General features: G+C 37.6%; 1 protein-coding gene across 3 annotated transcripts; it reads right to left on the reverse strand.

Moving 5' to 3' along the window:
* Nucleotides 1–3,548: 3,548 nt before the first annotated feature.
* Nucleotides 3,549–27,002, reverse strand: LOC144010508 (uncharacterized). Of its 3 annotated transcripts, XR_013281240.1 has the most exons (4): nt 26,729–27,002; nt 25,789–25,868; nt 20,610–20,662; nt 3,549–5,187 (listed from the first exon to the last, which is right to left on the reverse strand). XR_013281240.1 is itself a non-coding variant. In XM_077510854.1 (3 exons), exons 1-3 carry the CDS (start codon nt 22,987–22,989, stop codon nt 5,174–5,176), a joined length of 375 nt encoding a protein of 124 aa, XP_077366980.1. In that variant the 5' UTR covers nt 22,990–23,154; the 3' UTR covers nt 3,549–5,173. The 3 variants fall into 3 exon arrangements, 1 of the variants encoding a protein (XP_077366980.1); XR_013281239.1 differs by lacking the exon at nt 20,610–20,662 and having other exon boundaries at nt 26,729–26,979; XM_077510854.1 differs by lacking the exons at nt 25,789–25,868; nt 26,729–27,002 and adding an exon at nt 22,682–23,154.
* Between the last annotated feature and the right edge of the window lie 285 nt (nt 27,003–27,287).

A 27,287-nucleotide genomic window follows, 5' to 3' on the forward strand; every position in this document is an offset into this window, starting at 1 on the left:
ATGAAACCAAATACTGCAAAAGCACAATTTTATTGGTTAGCTTTGTAAAGTAGAATTTATGCCACTGCTGTTATTATGGAGAACATTTTAAAAGATACTTGATTACACAACTGCATAATCTAGTGCGTGTGGGTGCGTGTGTGTGTATGGGTGTCCACAGCAGATGGGCAATAAAAGAATCAGTGAATTAATCTTCAGCACATCACATCATACTAATTACTGATTAATAACCACTGGACTGCTTCTGCTATCATTTTTTTTTTACACACATATAAATATACTTGTTTGTATAGCTACCTTTTATGAGAACATTCATTAAAAATAATGAATTATTTTGCCCCTAAATTATCTCAACATCAAGGCTCATTTTCCATTCTTGACCTTTAATCGTTGTGCTTGTCACTTCAAACAGTCCCTGTCAGCATGTCAACATATTTTAATACTTTGGCCGACTGAATCTTTGATTTTGTATCGTTTGTTAGCAGGCGCCATGTTGGAGCGGTGGTACATTGAAGACTTTGTTGTCCATAGGTGTGAATTATAAGTGTGAAGTGCTTGTTTTTTATTTGTGCCATGACTGCTGGCGACCTTGAACAAAGTCAACTGGGATAGGCTTCGCTATAATGAACCCTCGCTGTGTCACGGTTCATCTTTCTCAACCCCCCGCAATGTTACGGATTTTTGCGCTATCTTTCAATTGATGGGTTAACGGGAAAGTCAGAATTTACAGTAGAGTTGTATGCCCCCGTTTGGATGTGTTTGTGTTCCGTGTTCAAGTAGCAATGCTAATTCATGTTATTGTATGCTAGCTTTAGGCTAGCTGACTTTCATTAGATGGAATTATATTGGATTAGTTAAAAATTTGGGGTTTTAAAAAAAATACAATGTCTTCACCACCTTAAAGCCCTTTTCACACTGCACTGGCTCAGTGTGAAAATGTCGCGCGACAATGCGAAATTACCAGTATCCAGCATCTATAAATATGAAAATGCTGACTTAGCAGCCAACCAGGAAGTAAAAACCGAGACTAGGAGGAGGAGGTCACGAGCAGCAAAGAAAAACGAATGGCTCGGCGATTAATTTGGATAGTTTAATCATGCAGTTACTTGTACAAAAGTCCGCCAAAAATAACACTAAATCACCAGCCGCCGTGTGCAGTGTGAAAAGGGCTTTACACCCGTTGCTAACAGCGCTGAAATCAGAGTGAGAGAAGATGCAATTTAAAAGTGGCAAATCAGGCTTTCTTGCAAAAAAGTGGTGAAATTGCAGTGTAAATATGCAGAAAGGGAACTAAACCAAATTGAAAAAACAAACAAAGAAAAAGCATTGTATCTGCCAGCACTAGTAAAACAAAGTAAACAAAATATTGCATTGTATAATAAGAAATAAATGGAATAATTCATCAAGGTAAGAGCAGCACCATTTTTGATGAACATTTACTGTACGTATAGTTTTATTGCAGTAAATAAAGTGGAATTAGCTGCCTTGTGAACCTCTCATTGAACCATGAGCCACACGCTGCTTCACCAAGTCTCACATGTAGCAACCTGTTCGAGTAAATTTCCAGCATAAATCAAAAACATACTTTTACATTTGGTGCGCAAAATAATACACTTTATTTTGCCTTGGTGGAGGTATTCGCCAATGCAATTGATCTTCTAATGTCAAAAAGAGATTTTCGAGAAAGAGGACTACAAATTGAGAGTGACGCAAGAATGCCTGGGGATTGTGCCTATTGTCTTTGTCCACCACAGAGCGCTCATTGTTCCTAATCCACTTAGGAACAGTGGGGTAGCACTCGCGCACTGTTATGTTGCTATTTGTATGACAATCATATTTACGTGAACCTATTACAAGTCTCCGTGCAGCAAAACGTTAAAAAGCTTCGCCGTGAAATGTAATGATTTTTATGATAAAAGTTTGATCTCCAACAGCAAACGTCATGTGTTTCCACTTAAGGCATTTAGCTGACATATAAGAAAAAGAATGCACACACAAAACTAATTTCCATTGTGGTTTTGAATAATTGTCGCATTGTGTGTTGTTTGAATAGCTATAATTAATCTTCTTTAGACGCATATTCAACACAGTCTTCACCATTATTCATTTCATCACTGTCTGCTGTGCTGTTTGGCTCACACGTGACCGACCACATTTTTGGCAAATCAAAGGAAAAACAATAAAAGAGAAAGAAGACATTAATTGTTCGGCTTCACTTCAGAAGAAAATACACAGGTTTAATTAACATGTTTTTCGTCAGGGTTTGATCCAACAACAGGAAAACATTAAAAACTAGAGCTGCGAGCAGCTATAAAGGGCCCTCGAGCCCGGGCCACGTTGGGGTACTTGCACGTTGGGGTACTTGCACGTTGGGGTACTCGCACATTGGGGTACTGGCACATTAGGAGCAAAATTTATTTTAACATGGCATGATAAACCTTTAAATGTGGATTATTTTTTTGCCAGGTGTGATGTGTGTGTCAAGCTCAATGGGTTTTGGTGATTGTTAAGATCTGCAATAATCAGCGTCCTTTTTTATTTTTAGGGAATGAGTTGACCTGATTGGTATTTTTTGCAAAAGTATATATACCCATCATCGCTCGTACTCATTGCACGATGTTGCTTTTATTGTGAAGAGAGGCTATCAAAAATAAATAAAACAAAATAAAAAAGTACATATGTTTGGATCGGTCTGATACCAGTGAACATCTTGAGTAGTGGAAAGTAAAAGAATATTCATAAATGACTTAGTTATAACACTTACAATGAGTTCACAAATTTTGTACAAAATACCGTGTGTGTGTTTTTTTTTTTTTTATGCCTCAAGGACTAGGTGGCGCTGTATTTATAACTGAATTTTGTCATAGAGATACCTTCACGCCTTGACTATAAATATACATTATTATATACATTATTAAGCATATCCTTCATTCCCGATACTGCTTTTAACGTCCATAGAGGCTATCAAAAATAAATAAAACTAAATAAAAAATACGTATGTTTGGATAGGTCTGATGCCAGTGAACATTTTGAGTGGTGGAAAGTAAAAGAATATTCATAAATGACTTAGTTATCACACTGAGAATGAGTTTACAATTTTTGTAAAAATACCGTAAGTGGGGTATTTTTTTCTTCTGCCTCAAGGGCTAGGTGGCGCTGCATATATAACTGAATGTTGTCATAGAGATAGCTTCAGGCCTTGACTATAAACATACATGTCAAGTTTGGGATTTTTTGGAGCATGTACCGGGGAGTTATCAAGCATATCCTTTTTCATTGCGAAACGTGTTTACAATTTTTGTAAAAATACCGTAAGTGGGGTATTTTTTTTTCATGCCACAAGGGCTAGGTGGCGCTGCATATATAACTGAATGTTGTCATAGAGATAGCTTCAGGCCTTGACTATAAACATACATGTCAAGTTTGGGATTTTTTGGAGCATGTACCGGGGAGTTATTAAGCATATCCTTTTTCAGTGCGAAACACAAATTTTGATGCCCCGCCCTCATCATATAGTATTTCGAAAAGTCAAGATTTTTCCCCCTGTCGTTGGCTCAGGTCTTGACATGGTCCAGGTCAAGTCTTAACTCAGTCGGATGAAACGTGTAGGAGAAGTGGGCAAAAGTATGCCCTCTGTAAATGTGCAAAAATCGTCAAAAATGGGGCATTCAAAAATTCGTAGCTCACTTCCTGTTCATTTTAGCACAGGGGTCCAAGAGACTTTTTTGTAGGTCTTGGGCTCCCTCATACACCTAAAAATTTCCAAAGATCTTGCTTAAACCTACAACCGGGGCTGCTTCGTTAAAAATTTCTAGGGGGCGCTATTGAGTCATTTTTGTAAAAATAGCACAATACATGATAAAATATTGCTCATTTTACCAGGCCAGACGTGTGTGCCAAGGTTCATGCGTTTCTGTGCATGTTTAGACCCTCAAAATTGGCGTTGTTTTCTTGGCGAACAGCGCTTAGCCACGCCCACAGCGATTTGCGAAAACTCACAAACTTCGTGTTGTGACATCATTAGGCCCGAAACCCTCATCTGAGCAAATATGAGGTTGTTCCAGTTAACGTGGTTGGAAAAAAACGTTGGAAGAAAAATCGTAAGAAAAAAAATCGCCAGTAGGTGGCGCTATCAGTAAGATGAAATATAAGTTCGTAGATGTCTTTAGGGCTGGACTCTCATCAAATGTGTGAAATTTTGAGAAGATAGGATCATCTGGGTCAAGTTAAAGCAGCTTTTATTGTCACGAAAAATGACCAGACTTTGCGGCACCGTAGCGGCCACGCCCTTTGGCGAAAAGTTACAATATTCGGTGTGGGGCATGATCAACATCTTAAGGCTTGTCTGACCAGTTTTCAAACTGGATCCCTTCAAAGAGCTTGGCACAGTAGCTAAAAACGTAAAGTTAGACATTTATTGTCACCACTAGGTGGCGCTATATATATATATAATAGAATTTTATCATATAGATGTTTTCAGGCCGTGACTATTAAGTTGCATGAGAAGTTTGAGATTTTTTGGAGCTTGTACATGGGAGTTATTCAGCATTTTGTCTTTCTGGACAAATGAAATTATAAAGGCAATATTTGATGCCCCGCCCCCGTCATATAGTATTTCGAAAAGGCAAGATTTTTTGCCCAGTTGTTCTATCAGGTCTTGAGATGAGACTGCAAAGTTTGGTGAGTTTTCGTAAATGTTTAGGCCCTCAAAAATGCGATCGTTTACGGAGAAGAAGAAGAAGAAGAAGAAGAAGAAGAAGAAGAAGAAGAAGAAGAAGAAGAAGAAGAAGAAGAAGAAGAAGAAGAAGAAGAAGAAGAATAACTAGAGCTGCGAGCAGCTATAAAGGGCCCTCGCAACCCGGGCCACCTTGGGGTACTTCCACGTCGGGGTACTTGCACGTTGGGGTACTGTCAAATAGGACAAGGACCATCTAAAATGTTTTTGACAAGCCTTGTGTGTTTTAGGTTCTCAGAACTGAACTCTGAACTTCTTAATCCAACTAACAATCGTTGATTTTGATGGAAAGTTGCGACAATGGAAACGCTTTCGAAACTGAATCTGTACACTCTGGTATGATTTTGTCGCAAAATAGGTCTCCAGGGAGAATATCTTCTGCTGATTTGTCCAAGACATTTTCAGGGCAACTATAGCTGCAAATGATCATCCATAGGTTCACCTTTCACGTCCTGCAACAGAAAAGACATTCGTTAAAAAATGGATTTTTTATCGAATAAAATATGGGTACGCATCTTTTTGGGTCACCCTGTATCTTAAGATGAAACACGCCAAAGAATGAAGACGATCTGATAAGTTCTGTTGAAAATATGACCCCTATAAAAGGCCCCAAAAAATGGCAGACTTCCTGTTTGATTCAGCATATGGCTTTAGAAACCTTTTTGTAAGTCTTAGGCTGATAGGTATCCCAATTTTTACAAATCTAGCTGAATCATAAAATACAAAACATTTGCAAAAGCTTAATAAAAATGTCTAGAGGGTGCTATTGAACCATTTATTGCAAATTGAATAAGAAATCTCTAAAATATGCATGCTTATGACAAGCCTGATGTGTGTGTAAATTTTCATGAGTTTTGGCACATGTTTAGACCCAAAAAAAAAGCAGCATTTTACTTGGCAAACAATGCATCGCCATGACAACGGCGTGCGACAAAATAAATAACTTTGGATAACTTTGCATCTTAAACATCTCAAGATGAAGCACACCAAGTTTGAAGACAGTCGGATAAATTTTGTAGGAGGAGTTCGTTAAAATATGACCCCTAAAAAAGGCCACAAAAAATGGCTACAAATCCCAATGTAAATCAAAATGGCGGACTTCCTGTTTGGTTTAGCAGATGGTTCCAAGAGACTTTTTTTGTACATCGTGGGCTCTTATGTATGCCTCTAAATTATCATAGCGCTAGGTGAAACGTACAACCGGGAATGCTTCGTTAAAGAGGAGTTTTTTAGCTCAAAATGTGATGCCGGCCCCTACGGGACTTCCTGTTGGGTTTAGCACATGGCACCAAGAGACTTTTTTAGTTTTTGGCACGTACGTCTAGAAAACACTCAGTTGAAGACTAAATTGTCTGTAGGTTTGAACGTGAATGGTTATTAGTCCACTGGCATAAGTACAGTTACTTGTGGCCCTATTGAGGACAAGCAATATATAAAATGGTGGACATAAACAATGTGAAATGCTTTCAACATGAGTTATAACAACAATAATCAAACAACACTTCTTAATGTGACATATCCGGATTTAGTTGGCGATATAGGCCGCCTCAAACATCTGGAGGGAGCTTATAGTTGACCTCCTGCTATAATAACCTGTAAACAGCCTCATGTTTTTAATCTCACAAATAACACATTTAACCACAGTGGCGCACAGTCATTTGTCATGTTGTTTGTCTTGAAGCAACGTGCGCCAAACTGTGCGTGTCTTCAGGAGGGACAGTGTCCAACTGTCCATTGTATAGAAGTGGAAACTATACGCTCATTAGTCAACATAATGGACAGAAACGAGTGGGAAGAGAGTGAGAAAGTGAGGCGGGAAGGGAGGCCGAGTTGGATGTGGGTGAGTGCGTCCCCCCACCCCCCCACCCCCTACACACACACACACACACACACACACACTTGATCATGCAATATTACCTCTTTAATAGATAAAGTCCAAAAGTGCTGAGGTGTACTTTTCCTGCCTCTCAACCGGACCATCTATCTCACTAACCGCCGCCGCCCGTGGAAGGTGCTATTTCTACAGGAAATTACCATAGAGCCTTTACTTTGCTATGGAATGAGCACATTAGCCTTATCGGCGTGCGCTGCCATTTCCACTCGATAGCCTTTTTAATCGTAGAAAAAACAACAACATCTAGTTGAATCAGTGTGATGATTACATCTAGTGTCTCCTTTGGGGATGTTTCTAAGAGTTCACTGGGGTATTTGCAGCTTTGCTCCTGAACTGTACTGCCACAGTATAGGTTATAAATAGGGCTGGTCCAATAAATTGAATTAAAATCGATATTGCAGCTCAGTATAAAGAGCAATTTTCAAATAACAAAAGGCAGGATTAACAGAATGATTTATTGTGTTTGTTGAAAAATACATGGGAAGAGTACCTTCAAAAAATACTCACAAATTAACTCATTCAAACCTGAAAACGTATAAATGTTTTTTAATACTTTGTTCTTTACTCTCAAAAATGTATTTATACATTTTTTTTTATGCTGGAGCATACAGAAGGCTTTGATACAGCTTCTGACATGAAGAGGTCACTTAAAGCAATGGTAGTTATTGCAAAAAATGGCCAATAGGTGTCAGCAGGGTATAAGAGATCAGCCAGGGCCATGTTGCAACAAGCTCTTTTTGCTAATGTTTTCAACAGGTTTGTGAATAATGATGAAACTTAGCTAAGGCTAATTGCTGCAAAATGGAAACAGATGCAAATATACTTTTTTTTTTTTTTTCCTAACGAAAGAAAAGACTAATGTTTCTTTTGGTAGGTTACATGTTTTATGGCATACGAACATAATATTCTATGGACCTCGCAAAATCAGTCAAAATCCAGTAAAACAACCGAAGGGTGTTGCTTCAGTGAAAATGGCTGGGAGTAATGAGTTAATAAAAATCACAATTAGAGTACTAACTTATTCAACCACTCTTATAAACATTACATATACAACTCATTTTATTAGGTAAGATAAACGTAGTAGTATTTATTTTTTTTGGTAAAGTCATACTGACTCTTTTAACAAATATGATGACAAAAATGGGAGAAAATTGCAGTTGTAGCCCTCCTGTTGCGTTTGTTTCTTAACTCATTCAATCCCAAAAACGTGTAAAAACGTTTTTCAACACTGTCCTTCCCTCCCAAAAACATGTTTACACGTTTTATATGTTCTTAAATGCAAGAGCATACAGAAGGCTTTGATGCAGCTTCTGACATGAAGCGCAATGGTAGTTATTGTGGAAAACAGGTGGCAGCAGAGAATAAGAGATGTTTTTACCTGGAATGTGAATATGGACGAACCCTAGCTATATTCTAATGCTAATTGCTGCAAAACGGAAACAGATACAAATTTACTCTTTTCCTGATGAAAACAGAGACTCTAATCTTTCTTTTGGTGTGTTCCATGTTTTTATAGCAATAGAACAGAATATTCTGTGGGCCTTGCAAAATCAGTCAAAATCCAACAAAACAGTCGGAAGCAAAGAGGCTTGCTTCACGAAAATGGCTGGGAGTGAATGAGTTAACAATGTTTATGGGTCAATTTACTTCGAAATCAATTATTTCTGTATATCAACTATCACACTCCTGCTATATGATTTGCACATTTTCTTTTTAATAATACATTGAACCGTCCACAGTACCTCTTTTTAAAATCTAATATTTTGTGTACATGATAAAGCACACATATGTATTCAGTTTACATTTTCTACAACTTTAAACTTATTAAACTAATAATGTGATATACATTTGTGAAACGACATACAGACACAAATGTTAAGTGTGGAAACAGCTTTAATAGCCACTTAGTGACAGGAATACCTGAACACACACAAAAGATCATCCAGGCTGGTGCTCGTGGATCGGATTAGGCTAACTAACAGATGCAAGAAGCAATATCACTAATGACTGAGCCATAACATACACGCACAAATAATACACACATCATCCGGGGCTGTTGTGCGTATGTTTATGAGTACATATACTGTATGTGTGTCAGATGCGCATGATCTGGGTTTGATGCTATTAAGTTTAATCAGCATCTGTCTGTCCACAGCACAGCTGCTGCAGCAAAGGACGGGGTAGAGTAGAGTAGACTAGAAATGTCATGTCATGATGGACCGTCGTGTTTCAGCAGTCTCTTAAAAGTTACAGTGTGACGGTGTAGAAGTGTTCACGGCTTTAACCCTCTCAATATGAACAAAAATGTGATCAACTAAAATTGTCTAAGAAAAATAAGTGAACTTAATTTTGGCCTTCCCATGGCCTGCAGAGGATCTGGATCATCCAACTGGGGTTATTTCAGTTAAACTAAAACTACCAAAAAAACTAAAACTCAAAAAACAATTTCAAAATAAAAAACAAACAAAAATGCTTTTAAAATAAATAAAAACTAACTGAAATCACATTTTATGTTTACAAACCTAACTATAACTATACTTTTAGAAAAAAAATATCCTTTGTTTTCATCTTTGGTAATTGCCCATGAGCCTTACTGAAATTAGCGTAAAATAAATAAATAAATTAAAAAAAATAATCAAATAAAAAAAATAAAAATTAAAATTAAAATTAACTAAAATGAAAATTTCCAAAACTATAATAACCATGCTGGGGACAAGTCTGAATTTTTATTTATTTATTTATTTATTTATTTAAGAAAATATATTTCAAATAGATTAAATATAATTTGTCTGAAATGATTACACTTAAGGGTCTCAGTTTTAAAGTGGAAGTCAAGTTTAAACATTTCTTGACAATAATATGTTATATGTGACCTCACCAGTCTAAACATGACATTCTGATTCATATTACATTTGTGGAATATGAGTTATGAAGCAAAATCCAGCCGTTGCTCAGGGCTCAGGCAACAACCAATCGCAGCTCACCTGTTTTCTGAAGCTGTGCTGTGATTGGCTGTTACCTGAAAGCTGTGCAACACTGATGTCATCTTTAGTCGACAGCGAGTGGCAAAATGGCCGCCCAGTGAGGTGAATAAAAACAGCTGGATTTGGCTGCTTCACTCATATTCCACTAACACAATATTAGCCAGAATACCATATTTAGACTAGTGGGGATACATAGAGCACAATATTGTAAAAATAAATAAATAAATAAATAAATAAATAAATAAATAAATAAATAAATAAATAAAATTAAAAAATTGTGTTGACTTCCCCTTTAAACTCTAAGTTGGAAGTGGGTATTGAAAATAAATACAATTTTTGTGTTGAAGGTAGTTTGATCAATTTACAGGATATTTTGTTGACCAAAAAAATGTAAACGTACACAAATGGTTCTGCTGGTGGCATTTCTAAGACGAGACATACTCCACACCTGCTGATCCTCGGGTCGAAGCGGTTTGTTGTATGCCAAGCTTGTTTTGATTTTTCTAATTATCATAATGCTCTCATTGTGATGCCACGACATATTATCATTTTCTTGTTTATATTTGTTTAATCCTGCGGGTTAACTGGCCCCAAATTCTTCATTTGCCATGAGTGCTTGCCACAGCTCACATTTGAAGGGCAAAGCGGTCTGGTAGAGTTGTAATATGGAAATAATGAGAATTCATAAGAAATGTAAGATGGCGGGTGCAAGAACCAGCAAGTGTTTTGATCAGCCTGCTTTAGAAGGATATGGCAGGGATGAAGAATCAATTTGAGATTTTTTTTTTTTGGAGCTGATGGCAATGTCTGGCAGTGTCACAGCGAAGTGGGTTACAGCCAAAGGAGTTATGAATGATGAGGGGGAGGTGGGGAGACAGAGGGCTGGAAATTGCTGGAGCTGTGGACAGGTGCGCTTTGATAAAGCCAAGTCTTGCCAAGGATGGCTTTGCGGGTGAGTTAATTTGACGAATGAGTAAGCACAGGCGTGAGGGACGAGTAGGATGTTAATATTTAGAACTGACACAACACCAAAGTGGTTCTACTCATGTATCAGCCAACTTAAGTTGCTGGCAGCTCAACTTGAAACGCATTATCTGTTTTGATAGATGACTATCCAACAAAATGTAGAGGGGAATTGCTAGGATTTTAAGTACCTTCACAAGGTTTTCTTGTACTTACCAAAATTATATTTAGCACTTTTTTGTGCCACTACTATTTTCATGTGAAGACCGACATGGAAACAACTAAAAACAAATTAAATGACTAAAAATATCACTCAACAGTAAGCAGTTTGGCGTATTCCGACCGTATTATGACAATAACGAAAACATACCGTAAAGTGTCATGGCATCTGTTATTCTGCGATGAATAAAGTTTTTGTTAGCATACAGTCGTTGTCTGTGCATTAGTTTTACTTTGTGTCGCTGTCCTTGGTCCTCACGAGTATGAATATATTTAGGCTAGCTGTGATTAGCTTTACGTCATTAGCTTTTGGCTAACGTCGCATACGGCTTCTAGCTTACCCTGCACATGCATTGAGCACTACTATTTTGGAGCTAATAATTGAAGAATACCGCATGTTGTCAAACAAATGTATCACAATTATATTTCAAGTATTTTTGCTAGTTTTCAACTTGTTTGGGCCACACAACCCATGATATCTTAAATATCCGTTATGGATTTAGCGAGTTAGCTTTCAGTGACAATCTGTGAGGGCTGTTGTATTTAAAATTATATTTAGGACTTTTTTGTGCCACTACCTATTTTCACGTGAAGACAGACATGGACACAGCTAAAAACAAATGAAATAACTAAAAATATCACTCAACAGTAAGTAGTTTGGCTTATTCCGACCGTATTATGAAACCATGCCGTAAAGTGTCATGGCGTTTGTTATTCTGTGATGAATAAAGTTTTTGTTAACATACAGTTGTTGTCTGTGAATTACTGGACATATTAATCTGGTGATGAAGTTTTACTTTGTGTCGCTGTACTTGGTCCTCACTAGTATGAATATATTTATCATTTAGGCTAGCTGTGATTAGGGTTAGCCTTACGTCATTAGCTTTTGGCTAACGTCGGATACGGCTGCTAGCTTACAACATACTATGTTGGAGCTAACAGTTGAAGAGTACCGCATGTTGTCCAACAAATGTATTGCACTTATATTTCAAGTATTTTTGCTAGTTTTCAACTTTCTTGTGCCATGAAACTCCATGATTTTTTAAATATCCGTTACAGATTTAGCAAGCTAGCTTTCAGTGACAATCCGTCAGGGCTGTTGTACTCAAGTTCGGACATTTTTGTTGTCGTCCCGGACTCGGCCATTGGATTCGCAAAATATTTTTCTCGACTCGACTGAGTTAAAATATGTTTTTATTCCTAAAAATCAGAAATTCACACTGTTTCGGACATGTATTGCACCACGTCGAGCCTTGTTCAACACTTGCAGATGCACCACAGAGAGCTAAGCTGCTTCGCACCGGTATTCTTCATATAAAAGGCATTTAAGAGGCCAATTTCTCTTATTTTGTGTTCTTAAAAATAATATTTCTCTGTCTTAAGGTTTACTCTTGATCTCATCTGGACTTGGACCTTGTGAATTCTGACTTGACTTGAACTCGAACCTTTGTGACTTAAACTTGACTTGGACTCGATATAAAGGTGGAATCGACTGCAGCCCTGCAATCCATATCAACTGCCAGCTGTTACTGGTAAGGTTGCTGCAATGAATCATTGTATGGTCCCTTTAGTGTTGTTTATACAAGCACCACACACCACACTCAACAGCAAGGTTAGCGTTGACACCAGTGCTAATACAACATGAGAGGTGTCCCAGCTGGTCCGCCGTTATTAAAAGACCACTACAGTAGGTAATCTGGAGTCACCATTGGATCAATGTCTCTAAATCCTTATGAGATTTTAACCCGCAGCTCTCCTCTTTATGGTAATGTAACCTCACTGAGCGGGTCTGATGTGAAAATGTGGACCAAGTGTAGAAAAGACGACGTCGCATTAGCCTCCTCTTCACCTCACCATGAGACATATTGCGTTGACTTACACCATCTGAAGTCTCTCTCAACAGGTCGTACATTTTTTCCCCCTTTTGTGTCTTTTGCTTGTTTAATTTGGACATTTTTTTTTTTTTTTACAATGCCGTTTAATTTTAGAAATGTCGCTTAGGAAGTTGGACACTTTTTGGCCATATGATTAGGTACACCTGTGCATGAGCTGTTTACTAGGTCTGACTGTCACTAGGGATGTAACGATATCCAAACATCACGATATGATATTATCACGATATTGTGGGGGGTAGGCGATATTTAAATAAGATCACAATATTGTAAAAAAAAAAAAAAAAAAAAAAGAGCTCATACTAAAAAAAAAAGCACAATATTGTGCTTTTGTATATAACAGCAGTGCATATAAACCACCTACAATCTCTAATAACAATATTGAGGCACTTACTTGCTTACTTGCAAGCACACATTGACCGCTTCACAAGCAAATTAGTTTCCCCTTCATCTGACAATTAGCATAGATTTTAAACATAGAAGGCCAAAACATCCCTAATGAAAATTAGGGGTGGGAATCTCTGACATGAGGCCGATGCGATATGTATCTCGATACACAAGTTGCGATTCGATTGAAAAGCGATTATCTTTCAGAACAGAACGGTTCGATACGGTTTGATTAAGTTTGGGAATGATACAATTTTCGATTCGATACGATTAATTTCAATATTCAAAACTTATAGTGACATTTGTTGCTTGTAAACATTAATCTTAAAACACCACAAATTTTTACAGTATCTACAAATGTGTAAAAAAAGAACAACAACAATGTCTTCTATATTTTGATATATTGAATCAATTATTTAAATGGACCGGAACAAAGGGCTGGGCGATATGACTGAAAAATGTATCAGTTTAAATATTTATTAGTTGTTATTGACAGTTATAATTGTCTTTTGTTTTTTTATTCAAAATCAGGATCAGGAAAACAAAAGGCTGATAATTCAATTTGAAATATAAATATTTAACCTTTAAAAAGACACCAACACAATTAAACAGAATATGTCCACATTGTGAAGTATTTCAGAAACATAAATTTAAGACATGACATAAACCTACCGTCCAGCCAAAAGAAATATGAAGCCACCTTATGGAACAATAAATCTATCAAACACATTTTAACAACTTAATATATCCAAAAATATTTACAAAAGTGAATTTCCCTTTTTATTAACAATTTTTGTTTTTAACAATTTTTGTTTTTCTTTGCCATCACATTCATTTTTGGTTAATGTATGACATCTTTTTTGTTTTTTATCTGAGACACGATGATGACCACGGAATCACTACTGTTTGTTTTGTTTTTTGGGCTGTCGTTCATTTTGAGTTTGATGACGTAATTGCGGGCACGTCTCAGTTCCCTGCTGCTCATGCTAGTTGTGTACATTGACAGGGAGCCACAAACTGAGAAATGAGATACTTGCAGTGTGCGTTTAGCTTAGCTGGTGTGTTGGCTGTGGGACATACCTGTGTCGTTTGAATGTGTGTGTCGCGAGCACGGCGTTGACGGTAGGCTCCCCCCCAAGGTGCGTAACGTCTTTGCATTATGTTTACAACATCCGGGGAATGAAGCGTCTCTGAGCGCTACTTTGCTAGCTCTCTGTAAACACGGAAGTAGCTTGAATAGTGACGCTACTGAAACGTAAACAAAACAAGTAGAGCACGGCGCAGAACTCTTGCTATTGTTATGAAAACCATAAAGCCTCACTCGCAACCGATTCACAGCAACGCGATATCCGGTCCACAGCTTTACAAGCAATGTGTAAGGATTCCCGGCGGATTTTGTATCGGTTGACAAGTCTGCTACCGATACGGCCGTTTAGCTCCCCTTGACGACCGATGGTTCGGTCGAATCGTTTTTTTGTCCCACCCCTAATGAAAATTAAATTACACTAATAAACTAGGCACTAGAGGATGCTAGAACTGCACAAATGGAAATCAACCTGACTTTTTTAACAGATGTGTTGCTTTTAAATATTGTGAACATGACAATGACTATATTGTGGCAGTTTTAGTATCACGATATCACGATATTGCCCTTATTGTTACATCCTAACTGTCACTATAAATTTTTTTTAAAATCGATTATTACATCAATTAATCGAATAATGGGATGAGATTTAATTTCATATTTAATTGTACAGTGTTCCCTCGCTATAATGTGGTTCACGTTTCGCGGTCTTACAGAATTGGGATTTTTTATTTTTTTTTGTGTGCAATTTTGCATGCAATTGTTTTACAGAAATGCACCTATTTTATAAAAAATTGTGAAAGTTTGAACATTGAGAATGAGTGAAATGTGTCTAAAAAATGAAAATGCCTTGATGAGAAAAGTATAAACTATGTTGTGAAGGGTTTTAGAGCCTTAAAACATTTATAATCAATGTAAAACATAAACCTAACTACTTCGCGAGAGACTAAAATTGGAGGATTTGGACAATTTTAATTTAACCAATGGCGCCAAACGATTACTCGATTATTAAAGTAGTGTGATAATCGATTACTTGAATCGATTAATTTATCCACTGGCTGATTTTCTATTGCGCGGTCCTTATTAGATATCACAGATTTAAGTCCATTAATTAACAATTACATTTTTAACCAGATCCGCACAAAAAGTACAGTACTTGAGGAAAACTTGATGCAAAATGGATGGCTACAGATACTCTCTAGTGTGCAAGTGTACTTAATGTTGTGTCCAGTATGTATAAAAGCCCTTCAGGTTATCAGTTTCCTTATGACTGTTGGATCACGTACTACACTGTTGGAGTTTTGCATATATTATGTATAAACTAAAGGTATATGCAAGCATATAGTTGCATATGCACGCCCACACAGGCAGGCATCACAAATAAGGGGCCTATGGCACTCCCACATGTCTCAGTGGGCCACATGTTTGTGTGTGTGTGTGTGGAGGGGAGGGCGGGATTAACAAAGTTGGCAGTCAGCACAAAGCTTCTTATCCGCTGGAGTTAATTCACTTAGCACGCTACGTCTCCCTCTACTATCTTTGTCTCCCTCTTCACCTTTTCAACTGTTGCTTTTTCCTCGCCTTCCTCTCCCCGTTCTCCCTTTTGCTCCGTTTCTTTCGTTTGCAAGCTGCAGCTTTTTTTTTTTTTTTTTTTAATTTTCTACCTCCGTCAGCTGAATCGGTGTTGGAAAGCGTCCCACGCCTGTGGCTGTAAAAGCCCTGTGCCGATAAACGGGGACATTACTAATGAGGCTCCTTTCAGCTTTGAAAATTGACTAAAGGTGACTCAAAGTGACTGGGGATTTACTTTTTTGAATGTTTCAACTAATTTTTCACAATTGAACACCGCTTTGGGGCGAATTTTGGATGAGTGGCTAATAAACCAGCTCCCCCGGCCAATATGTGCTCCTATGCAAAAACAAAAAATATCCACTACTACTAATTACATCAATAAAATGTATAAATTAAACCATTCCACTGAACGTTTCTATTTTTTAGCTTCAGTGCATGCCACTTGGAGATGACAGTTAAGTAGTTTTAATGTGGTCAATTCGCCAAGCAGCACCCAGCATGTACATTATCATGTATAATTGATCGTCACAGATAATTACAGTACAATTTAGTGGGAACGACCGCAGCGTTGGTAACAAGATATGATACATCAATAAACACAAGAGGTCACAGAGCTAACAGCGCAGATGGGAACATTGATTCTTTTTTGAATACCGCTTCTGAAAGAATCAATTTTACTTTAAGTACTGTGATGATTAAAATCATGTAGACACAAAACAAACAAAAAAAAGTTTTTGTTTGGTGGATTACTGTATTTTTATATTGTAGCAATAACCCGTGGCAATAATATTAGGATGTTTATTTCCCTTTTAAATGCCACCCCATTTTTAAGAAGTGTTAAGGAGTGAAGAAACAACACAGTGACAGCGATGCCTTGAGATACAAGTGACCCGATTTAAAAGTTTTTCAAGATACAGTATTCAAAACAACCACATATCTTAGCCTTGAGTCCACCAGATTAGGCTAATGCTAACACATAGGCTGAGACAGCTGGGTACAATATTGCGTATTTTATTGCAATTTCCTTTTGTACTTCAAGCATGTGATCAACTTTCAAGCAAATGGTACAAATAACCCCCCCACACACAAACCAACGTCATTTCAAATAAACTGCTAGGTAAAAGAGCAAAAAGTTCCCATCCAATTCAAACCCATAAAATAAACTAAACCAAAATCTTCACACAAATATAACAGCGCTGTCATGTACTCTATTCTTTATCCTCTGCGAAGAATGTGCTTTTGTTGGTTACAAATAGGGATGTAACGATATCCAAACATCATGATACGGTATTACCACCATATGAAGTTCACGATACGATAATTATCACAATATTGTTTATCTATCTCGAGGCACTTACTTGCTAATGCAAGCACACATTGAGTTCCTACATGTATCGACTTTGTTCACAAGCATATTCCGTTCCCCTTCACCTGACCATTAACATGGATTTGAAGCATAGAAGGGGCAAAAGATGTTTGTGAAAATTAAACTGCACTAAAAAACACTAACCACCAGAGGGTGCTAGAACTGCACAAATGGAAATCAACTCAACTTTTAACAGATGTGCTGCTTTTAATATCATGACATGACGACAACGAGATATTGTGGCAGTTTTAATATATATCACGATATCGCCGTTATCGAGACATCCCTGGTTATAAATTGGGCATCTTTAAAAATAAAAAATAAAAAGGAATGAAAACATTATTGGCACAAAGTATTGTTTTATTTTAGCAACAGCAAAAAAATTTTTTTATTAAATAATAATAATTGTATTGTATGCATTTTTGTAGTTTATTCCTCACAAGGATCACGGGAGGTGCTGGAGCCTATCTCAGCTGGCTTTGGGCAGTAGGCAGTGTACACCCTGGACTGGTTGCCTGCTAATGGCAGGGCACACAGAGACGAACAAGCAGTCACACTCACAAGCACACCTAGAGACAATTCAAAGCGCCCAATTCACCTGCCCTGCATGTCTTTGGAATGTGGGAGGAGACCGGAGTACCCGGAGAAGACCAACGCAGGTACGGGGAGAAATGCAAACTCCACCCAGGAAGGCCGGAGCCTGGACTCGAACCCGAGTCCTCAGAACTGGGGGGCGGACGTGCCCCCCTAGTTTATGATCATATAATTCTATTTAATTTTTAATTTTGGAATGAATAGTACCACTCACAGTACCAGCGCCAAGTGTTGCTTTAACGGTCACTTGGTTCAGCTTTTATAGTTGTTTCCGTGTTCCATATTCATGTGCTCTCGCTGTGTGGGATGTGCGTAATTACGCGAGCAATGTCATAAACCCCTGGGACATAGTAGTCAAAGACTTGTGAGAAATGAAGCCGTTGATGATAAATAAGCAGATGAAGCCAGATATTACACCGTGTGAGCTGAATTTGCATCCGGACTGCCGCATTCAATAAATGTTTGACACTCCGATTTTTGTATTTTTTCTAATTACTTTTCAAAAAATTCACGGCAATGCTCACCTGACACTTCTTTAGAAAGCGAAAGAATTTGATTACCGCCACAAGGCTTTTCATTGTTTCCATTGCAAAGCCTGGTAGAAATTGATTTTCATTCTATTAAAGAAGTATCTGAGCACAAAAGAGAAGGTCTTTTCATTCAGATCTTTTCTGCAGGAGAGCAAAATTGGTAGACAAGTTTATCCGAGTTTGACAGAGGGAAAAAAAACAAGACCAAACTCAAATGAGTGTGACATTATTGTGTTGATGCTGGTCTTGTGTATATTTCTATACTTGTTTAGCACTGCTGGAAATGTTACTTGTGGTGTGAAGGTTGCATGGCTACCTCAGTATGTGATTTGAAAACAACTTGTTTGGTGTTTTGGGATAAGCTCCATGGTGACCACAAACGCAATAGAAAATAGATGAATGGATGTGAATGAAAGCATTTTGCTAGCTTCGACATTGAACATTCCATCATACTGCCGTCAAAACAAGAATATTATTCTAATATAAAAGAATAAAAGGAAACTTTAAAAAAAAAATGGTTTTGACATTTGTTTTTTCCAACCAGACTTTCTCCAATTAAGTCAAGGTCAATTAAGCCACTGACCACTGGGGTTTTACAATTTTAAAAATGTGCAGAATTTCACAAGTGACTTCATGTTAAAGATTAAATAGCTCTTAATACGAAAAGAAAAATGCACTGAGCTGTCATCAACGTCTTACAAATGCAATTATGCCATCTAGGGGCAGAAAAATGACCTCAACACAAATCAATATCACACTTGTTTTTTACAGTGCAGTACATCTTTTTAATTTTAACTCAATTTTATGATTTATTATGAAATTACTGTATCAGTGACTAAAACATGCATCCATATTTCTATTTAACATTTTTTCCCCACTTTTATGTTACTATTGAAGCCGTAAATTAAATATGAAAAATAAAATTGACGGACACCCCTAACATATACATATATATATATATACATACATACATATATATATATATATATATATATATATATATATATATATATATATATATATATATATATATATATATATATATATATATATATATATATATATATATATATATATATATATATATATACATATATACGCACATAAGCACACACGCAACCCCCTCCACACACACACAGTATTAATAATACATAAAAAAGATAGTTGTCCAATTTTTATTCATTTTGAAATAATTTGCACCAAAGTGTCAAGTAGTTTGACCTCATCCATATAAAGTAAAAACATGTTTTAAATAAATTGTTCCCCTGACAGTGTTTAATTTCATTCTTTGCTCTTCCCTATGCCTCTCATCATATTTCTTCAACCAGTGTGGAAAATACATGAAATCATTGATTCTTTTCTTTCTCTTTCTAGTTGTTTCTTGGTTCATTTCACTCCCACAGTGGGTTACATACACAGAGAAAAAAAAAAGATGTTGAAGCAGAGCCAAGTCATGACACTTACTCACCAAATACACACGCATACACAACGTGCCTCTTTCAACTACTCACAATATAATTTTCCTGATGAACCTGGGCAGAATAAACGCTGACAGAAATTGGATTAAAATAAATGAATATGGCTTAATGGCAAATTGTGTATTACCTTAATTAGTTTAACAACAAAAACAAAATTCAGCCATACAACAGCTTTCAAAGGGAAAAGATAAATTACAATATTGGTAAGGGCAATTATCATTTTTTTTAATTAGCGTCTACAGCAATTAAAATTGTAGTCCAATTATAAAACACAGCATTTGAGAACTGAACCAGCCTCATGCATGTGTTTGCATGCAGCATAATGGTGTGAATTATCATATGGACAGGAAATAACAGTTCTTCACAAGGAAACGACCACAAATACACGCACTTATACATCTTCCTCTCAAAATTAGATTGGAACACTCTGACAGCGTGCTTAATGAAAAATTCGTGGCGGCGACAGATGAATCCATAAGCACATCAAAACGTGTGCTGTGCTTTTACTTTGTGTTATTGTTGAATTCTCTGTTTATATTTTTATTTGATAAGTAAATTACTTCAGTATGTTTTGAGGTTATGAATGAGTGAGTTTGCACATTGGCGTAAGTCATGTTCAAATGTCGCAAGAATGCATGCTAACTTACCGTCATACTTCCCGTTCTTTATTTGATTTATATTCATGGCCTCAAGTTTTTCCTATTCAAATATTGAATATATGCTATTCAGCATAGCTGAGTAAACATTCGTCTCATAAGGTAAGTTAGGTTAGCGTTCGGGCTGTTGACCAATTTGTGTTGTGCAACCTACACAAAGCCCCAACAAGAAACATGACGTGATTAAAACTACCAACATAGACTAATGAAACCAGGGAACTCAGTATAAGCAAACTGACGAGACAAGAGGCTCACCTGGGCAAGTGGCTGGAGGAAGTTGATTGACGACAACGGGTGGAGACGAAACCCTAACGATCAGAGAAGTCATGAACAATGGATTCAATATTGTTGCGCAAATCAAATGGCTCTACAGTATAAGAATCTGGATTCGTCTGATGCTAGTCCAAATAGGTCAAATTATAATTCATTGATTTACTACTATGTTATCTTATTTAATCTGTTAAGTAGGTTAAAGTGGAAGTCAACCTTGAACATTTCTTGACAATAATATGCTCTATGTCACCTCATGAGTCTAAACATGACATTCTGATTTGTGGAATTTGAGTTATGAAACAAAATCCAGCCGTTTTTATCCATCTCAGGGGGCGGCCATTTTGCCACTTACTGTCGACTGAAGATGACATCACGTTGCTCAGCTCAGGCAATGACCAATCAGAGCTCACCTGTTTTCTGAAGCTGCGCTGTGATTGGTGGTTACCTGAGACATGAGCAACACTGATGTCATCTTTAGTTGACAGCAAGTGGCAAAATGGCCACCCCCTGAGATGTATTCAAAACAGTTGGATTTTTGCTGCTTAACTCATATTCCACTAACACAGTGCTTCTCAATTATTTTCTGTTATGCCCCCCCCAGTAAGAAGAAAACATCCCCCCCCCCCCCACGCAACTACAAATAGTATCATTTGCCTATAAAATTGTTATAAGCACACCTCTGCATAACACGGTATCCGTATTAACGTAAAAGAGAATAACAAAATTAAAAAATATGGACCAACTTACAACAAAGAATAGCTTTATTAACTGTAACAGAAAAGATTTAAAGTGCATCTGAAATTGAAAAAATAAAATTAAATCCTTAATTAAACTCTAAACATTTTTTGACTGACCATGTCAAACCATATGATACGGAAAAATAAAATTACATAAAATCAATAAATAATAATGCATTCAAACTGATCACCAACATTAACTCAGGAGCACAATATTAAAAAAAAACACACAAAAAAAAAAACTTTAACCTGCATAATAAAAATGTAAAATAATTTGTGCTGATTTATTTATTTTTGCTGTGTGCAAAGCGCACATGCTCAGTGCAATCAAAACCCCTACAGTACACCACCGAGCGAATGCTCCCTGCGCACACTCTGCCAATAATGAAAGCGCCACTGCCCCCTAGTGTAGTGGGGGTGCAATTGCACTTTATTCTAGGACAGTAAAAAAAATATCTAAATAAAAAAAATAAAAAAGCAGGTTCCCCGAGGTCAAATCCTTGATGGAGCCTCGCGCCCCCCTGGGGGGGGCCCGCCCCACTATTTGAGAAGCACTGCACTAACACAATATTAACCAGAATACCATATTTAGACTAGTGTGGCTGCATAGAACATATTATTGTCCAAAAAAATTTGGGGGCTTGATTTCCCCTATGAATATCTGGCGAGCTAGCCAGGAGAAAGCAATATACACACATACAACTACATATTTCCTGTTGGATGGTTGGCCATGGTAGGACGAACATTTCTACACATCTTTCGGGAAGTACTCTTGTACGCGACACGATCATTTGCCTGTTGTGGCAACAGTTTGGCTCTGACCAATCAGAGAATGGGAAAATGCCGATGTCATTGAGGGCCAAGCTGGCACTATGAGGATGAATTTGAAATCAGTTCAATTGCTAACATAATTTAAGCTACATCGGCCAGATAAATGTTACAAAATTAAGAGGCCTCTCTAAAGTTGAAGGAATACAGCAAATTAATTCAGAATAGAACATATCAGAGGATGCAACCTCCTGTACCCTTGCTCCTCTCCTTCCTGTGTGGTTACAACACCAGAAAACAAAACCATTTCTGTGGAACCTGACAGGGCCAAAGCATTGGGAAAAGCCAACACAACAATGCCCTGAAGCAGAGGAAAAGATAGTGCTGGAAAAACAAGGAGCTACGATGCTGGTTAATGACAACCAGAGCAGTGTGATTAGTTAGAAACGCGTATTTCACTGTGGACGATATAAATGTTCAGATGACGCAAAAACTCCAGGTGGGAAAGGAGAGGAACGATTAAGTTAAAGGACATGAATGAAGACTGACTGGATTTGTTTCGAGGACGAGTCGATGAAGATATGTTTGGCGTCGGGCCCGGCGAGCTCGAGGAAGGAGAAGGAGCGCCTTGGCACGCCACCAACTGAGCCGTCACGGCGAACGGAGGTGCGAGTTAGGAGGCGAAAAGGAGAGAAGGCGGGAGGAGGACAGGCCCGACCTTTTTTTGGCTGCAGGAGGCCGAAGGAGGAAGATGGAGAGATCAGAGGAGACACGGAGCCGCTTTGATGGCGCGTCTGTGTTTTGGATGTTGGAACATGGCGATGCGCAGCCTTGCTGCGAGAGCCGTGGAAGCACATCACAAGGACGACATGCACACGCTCGCGTGCCACTTTGATGTGGGAAAAACGGAAGTGCTCGGGATGAAAGCGGCTCGGGAGGAACGCGACGCTCGAGTACGCGATGACCCCCCCGCCATCACCAGCGCCAACCACCAGTCGCCCTCCCTCCCTCTGTCACTTCTACTTTCTCTCTGTGGTCCTGCCAGTTAATTCCTAATTGGCTACTCTGTGCACAACCTGAAGCCGATCCCAATCACAGCAAGCCTCAGGGACCGGGGAACGAAAATCCCGCGTTGGCTGTGAAGACGCCGCCGATCTTTTTCAACTGCAGCCAGTGAGGCCTTTAAAATCCATTCATCCGTGGAATGTTGATCACTCCTTTCCGATGCTTTACATTCTTCACAAAATATGTTCTGTTAAACATGGCGGACTTCCCTGGAGGTTGATTTCAATTGCTGCCCTATCAGCACATGAGCAATAATGTGAGCATATGCGCTTCATCCACAAATAAAAAGTGATTTCCGCACCATATGGGAATTAGTAGGCACAAGCAGGAATAGACAGGTTTTACTTTTAATTAACTGGAGGCACTTTTTTTCAGGTTACATCCCCAAACCAGTCAATGGTAAACACTGAAGTGACAAAAAACGAAAAAGATTTTGTTATGCTCAGATGAAATGAAGTTTGAAATTTTTGGCTATAATTCCAAAAGGTATGTCTGGCACAAGCACAACTCCACTCATAACCAGAATTTTCACAACATTTCACATTCTTTGCGTTTGGACCCTCAAAAACAACATTATATATCGCCACGGCAACAGCGTGCGACAATAAAAAGCTTTCAAATATCTTTTCCTCTTTGATCACATAAATTCTTTACGAGGAGTTCGTTAAATATGACCTCTAATATGAAATTTCTTTAGGTACATGTTAAATATCGCAATAATATCGATATCGCTATGTTCAGCAAGTATATCGCATATCGCATGTTTTTCCAATATCGTGCAGCCCTAGTCAGTGACAGTAATTTCATAATAATTCATAAAATTGAGTTCAAATTAAAAAGATGTACTGCACTGTAAAAAAAAAAAGAGTGTGATATTGATTTGTGTTGATGCCGTTTTTCTGCCACTAGATGGCATAATTGCATTTGTAAGATGTTGGTGATTGTTCTTTTCTTATTCAGAGCTATCAAATCTTTAACATGAAGTAACGTGAAATTCTGCACATTTTTCAAATTGTAAAATACAACTTGACCCCAGGCTCCACTAATATATGCATTATTATGAAAATTATTACTGTTAATTTTTGACGTGGCCATGTCTGCTGCGTTGCGACTGTAATTCCCCCAGTACAGGTTCATTAATCGCGCGTAAAAAAAAAAAAAAAAAAAAAAAAGTGGCATGAAAGGAACTTTAAATTAACGCCCTGCAAGCAAAGTGAGATTATTTAATTACCACAGGTATGTCTTATCGGCACTGGACAAAGTGTTGTGTTGTTAAATCATTAACAAGCAGTTGGAATTCAAACAGAGTTTCATCCTATTCCCAAGATGGCTGCCTTAAGAGCTTGAGAAAGATTACGCTTTTTTTTTTTTTTTGGCAGTGATTTTGCCCCTCAATAAAAACTTTATGAAGCTGGCACACAGTGAGTTATATTGGCACCAATAAAGCAGCACCACGAAATTCATATTTTCTGTTTAATGGCAGATAAAAGTGTTGTTCTTTTTTTTTTTTTTTTACATTTTAGGTCATCCGTCAGCCCTTCAACAAATATTCATACTTTTAATGTGCTCCATTTTATGGGACTTCCAGCACCCACTAAATCCTCAATTACAGCACTTTAATAGGGTGTGTTACTTTATTACATTTTACATTTACTTAACCCACTATTTATCGTGAACCTTGACCCAGAGCTAATGAATAATCAGCCCGCAGTACACTTTGAATGCATAAAAAGTCCAATAGCAGCTGTTTAAATTAATGACTTTGAGGAGAAATACCTTGTGTACATATTGATGTATCAATAAAGCCTCCTATACCTATGATTAAAGGTGTTCAAAGTATTTTTACAATCATGTTTTCAAAAATCTCATTCTTGCACTGTACGCTCTTAGTTTATTAAGCTGTTTTTGAGTTCCTTAGTTTGCTTTTAAATCTCTTGAACTCCGCTTTTAAGTGTACGCTTATAATGTAGACGCTGGAAAAAAAAATAAAAAAATTAGTGTATAAAATCAAGACGCTTCGTCGTCACATATATTCATTTATGGAGCATCAGTACATGATGTGCTATCAGCCTTGGTGTGTTTGTTTCTGAGTGTGTGTGCGCAACCAAATGTCATCCTTTGCAGAGCCAGGGACACAGTCCCATCACACTACAGTCATTCAGCGGAAGAACACTTCAAACATGAGTGCAGCAATTGAGCACGCCTCAGAATTCTCAGCATAATAAGCTATTTGCATTACGCCAGCACGAGGATGCAATCCAGCCCGCGCTTTATTTGATTATAAGTGCGGCCCGCATGCACGGCACCGCATTGTTCAGTCATATTTAAACACAATTGGAGCAGATGAAATGCGGTGCACGCCTAATGCCTTTGCAATGCAGCACACCGCTCGGCACTGAAACAGAAGTCATTTGCGTTTTGGATTTGTATACCGCCAAGAGATGTTGCTGCGTGATAAATCTGTTCATCAATTTTTCATCATTGAGAATTTTATTAATCAAGTTTGTTGATGTAATTTTCAGAGCTGCTTTCTTTGCCACCAGCACTTGTGTTTTTGTCACAGTTTGTTGTCGTTCTGGTTTCAAACTCACCCATGAACCATGCAGCTAGGTTTATTCACTCGTTAGTTCAGGTGTGTCGTCCTCTTCAAGTCATCATCTTGGGCAAAAACCTGACATTTGAATTGAAACAATTTTAATGACTTACACAAAGACTGAATTGTCAGTATTAGTTGATGTTCATTTTGTGCTTTTTTTTTTTTTTTTTTTTTTTTTTATTACATTGTACCATTTATTTCTTACCCACAATGTCACGTTCCTTTCATGCTACCGATTATTATATATATTTTTTTCATTATTATTTGTAGAATACAAATTCAATTCTGTAACAAATCTTGTCAATGTAACGAATTAATATATATATATATATATATATATATATATATATATATATATATATATATATATATATATATATATATATATATATATATATATATATATATATATATATATATATATATACAAACACTCAAACAGTCCAGTTCAATGAGACATCATAACTGCAATTACTATTATATGATATGATAAAATATATGATATGGATAAGGATATGATAAAAGAAAAAGAAAAAAGAAAAAAATGACTTCAACTAAACTTTCGTGCTACCGATTACAGTATTGACAATTCCGAAATGACGTCCCAAGTCAAAATGACGGTCAACTCGATGAACTAAAACTCTAAGCTCATTGAAAAACATTGTACTTTGGATTGTTGTCATTTGATTTGTGAGGCTTATTTTGATTTCAAAATGCAACAAAATGTCGTTTGACTGCTACAACAATATGCCTGTTTTGTATGACAGTCACAGCAAAAGCAATGCCGTTTGTTTACATTGCATTGCGGAAACATCAGTAATGCCCGGATGTTCGGAATTGTCAATGACATAATTTCATATAATGAGCGAATCTTAACAAAGTAAATTGCTCAATAAACATAATGATTATTTAAAGTGTATGCAACTATTGGTTACCGGTTGAGACAGCGTGTGGTGAGTGGTGCAGGGCAGCAGGAGGAGCCCTAAAACAGTTGTCAAGTTGGACCCAAACTTCTGGTTTCTTCACAGGACAACATTTCCACATGTTCCTCTCCGTTTCCCTTTAGACCAAGACGGGAAGGAGGAGAGAGAGGAAGAAGAGGAGGAGTGCAAAATTCGCTTCAACTCCTCACAGTGGCGTGCCGGTTGCTCCTCCAAAAACTTCACACGGGACAAACATGACGCGGCTGCGGCTGGTGCTCTTCGCCGCGTTGCTATGGCAATGTGGCCACGCGCAGCAAAGAGGTGAGCGTCTGCCTGTCTGTCTGTCTGTCTGTCTGCCTGTCTGCCTGTCTGCCTGTTGCCATGCGAGCGTCCATTAATGATTACGTCACAGCGCCCAACTGGCTCATTTTGCCTAATGAGCTAATTAATCAAATGGTAGCACCCTTCACAGAAAACTCAAACAAGGATCTCAGGCGCTGTACCTTTTGTGCCGTCATTAAGATAACTCACATATTAGTTTTTTTTTTTTGTGTTTTTTTTTTTAATCGAT

Source organism: Festucalex cinctus, chromosome 21, assembly GCF_051991245.1.
Source record: "Festucalex cinctus isolate MCC-2025b chromosome 21, RoL_Fcin_1.0, whole genome shotgun sequence".
Taxonomy (NCBI): domain Eukaryota; kingdom Metazoa; phylum Chordata; class Actinopteri; order Syngnathiformes; family Syngnathidae; genus Festucalex; species Festucalex cinctus.

Coding starts and splice junctions, on each gene's coding strand:
- LOC144010508 (XM_077510854.1), bottom strand. CDS start 22,989: ATGTGCTTCCACGGCTCTCGCAGCAAGGCTGCGCATCGCCATGTTCCA. Junction 20,663..22,681: donor TCGTCCTCGAAACAAATCCA/GTCAGTCTTCAT, acceptor TCTGATCGTTAG/GGTTTCGTCTCCACCCGTTG.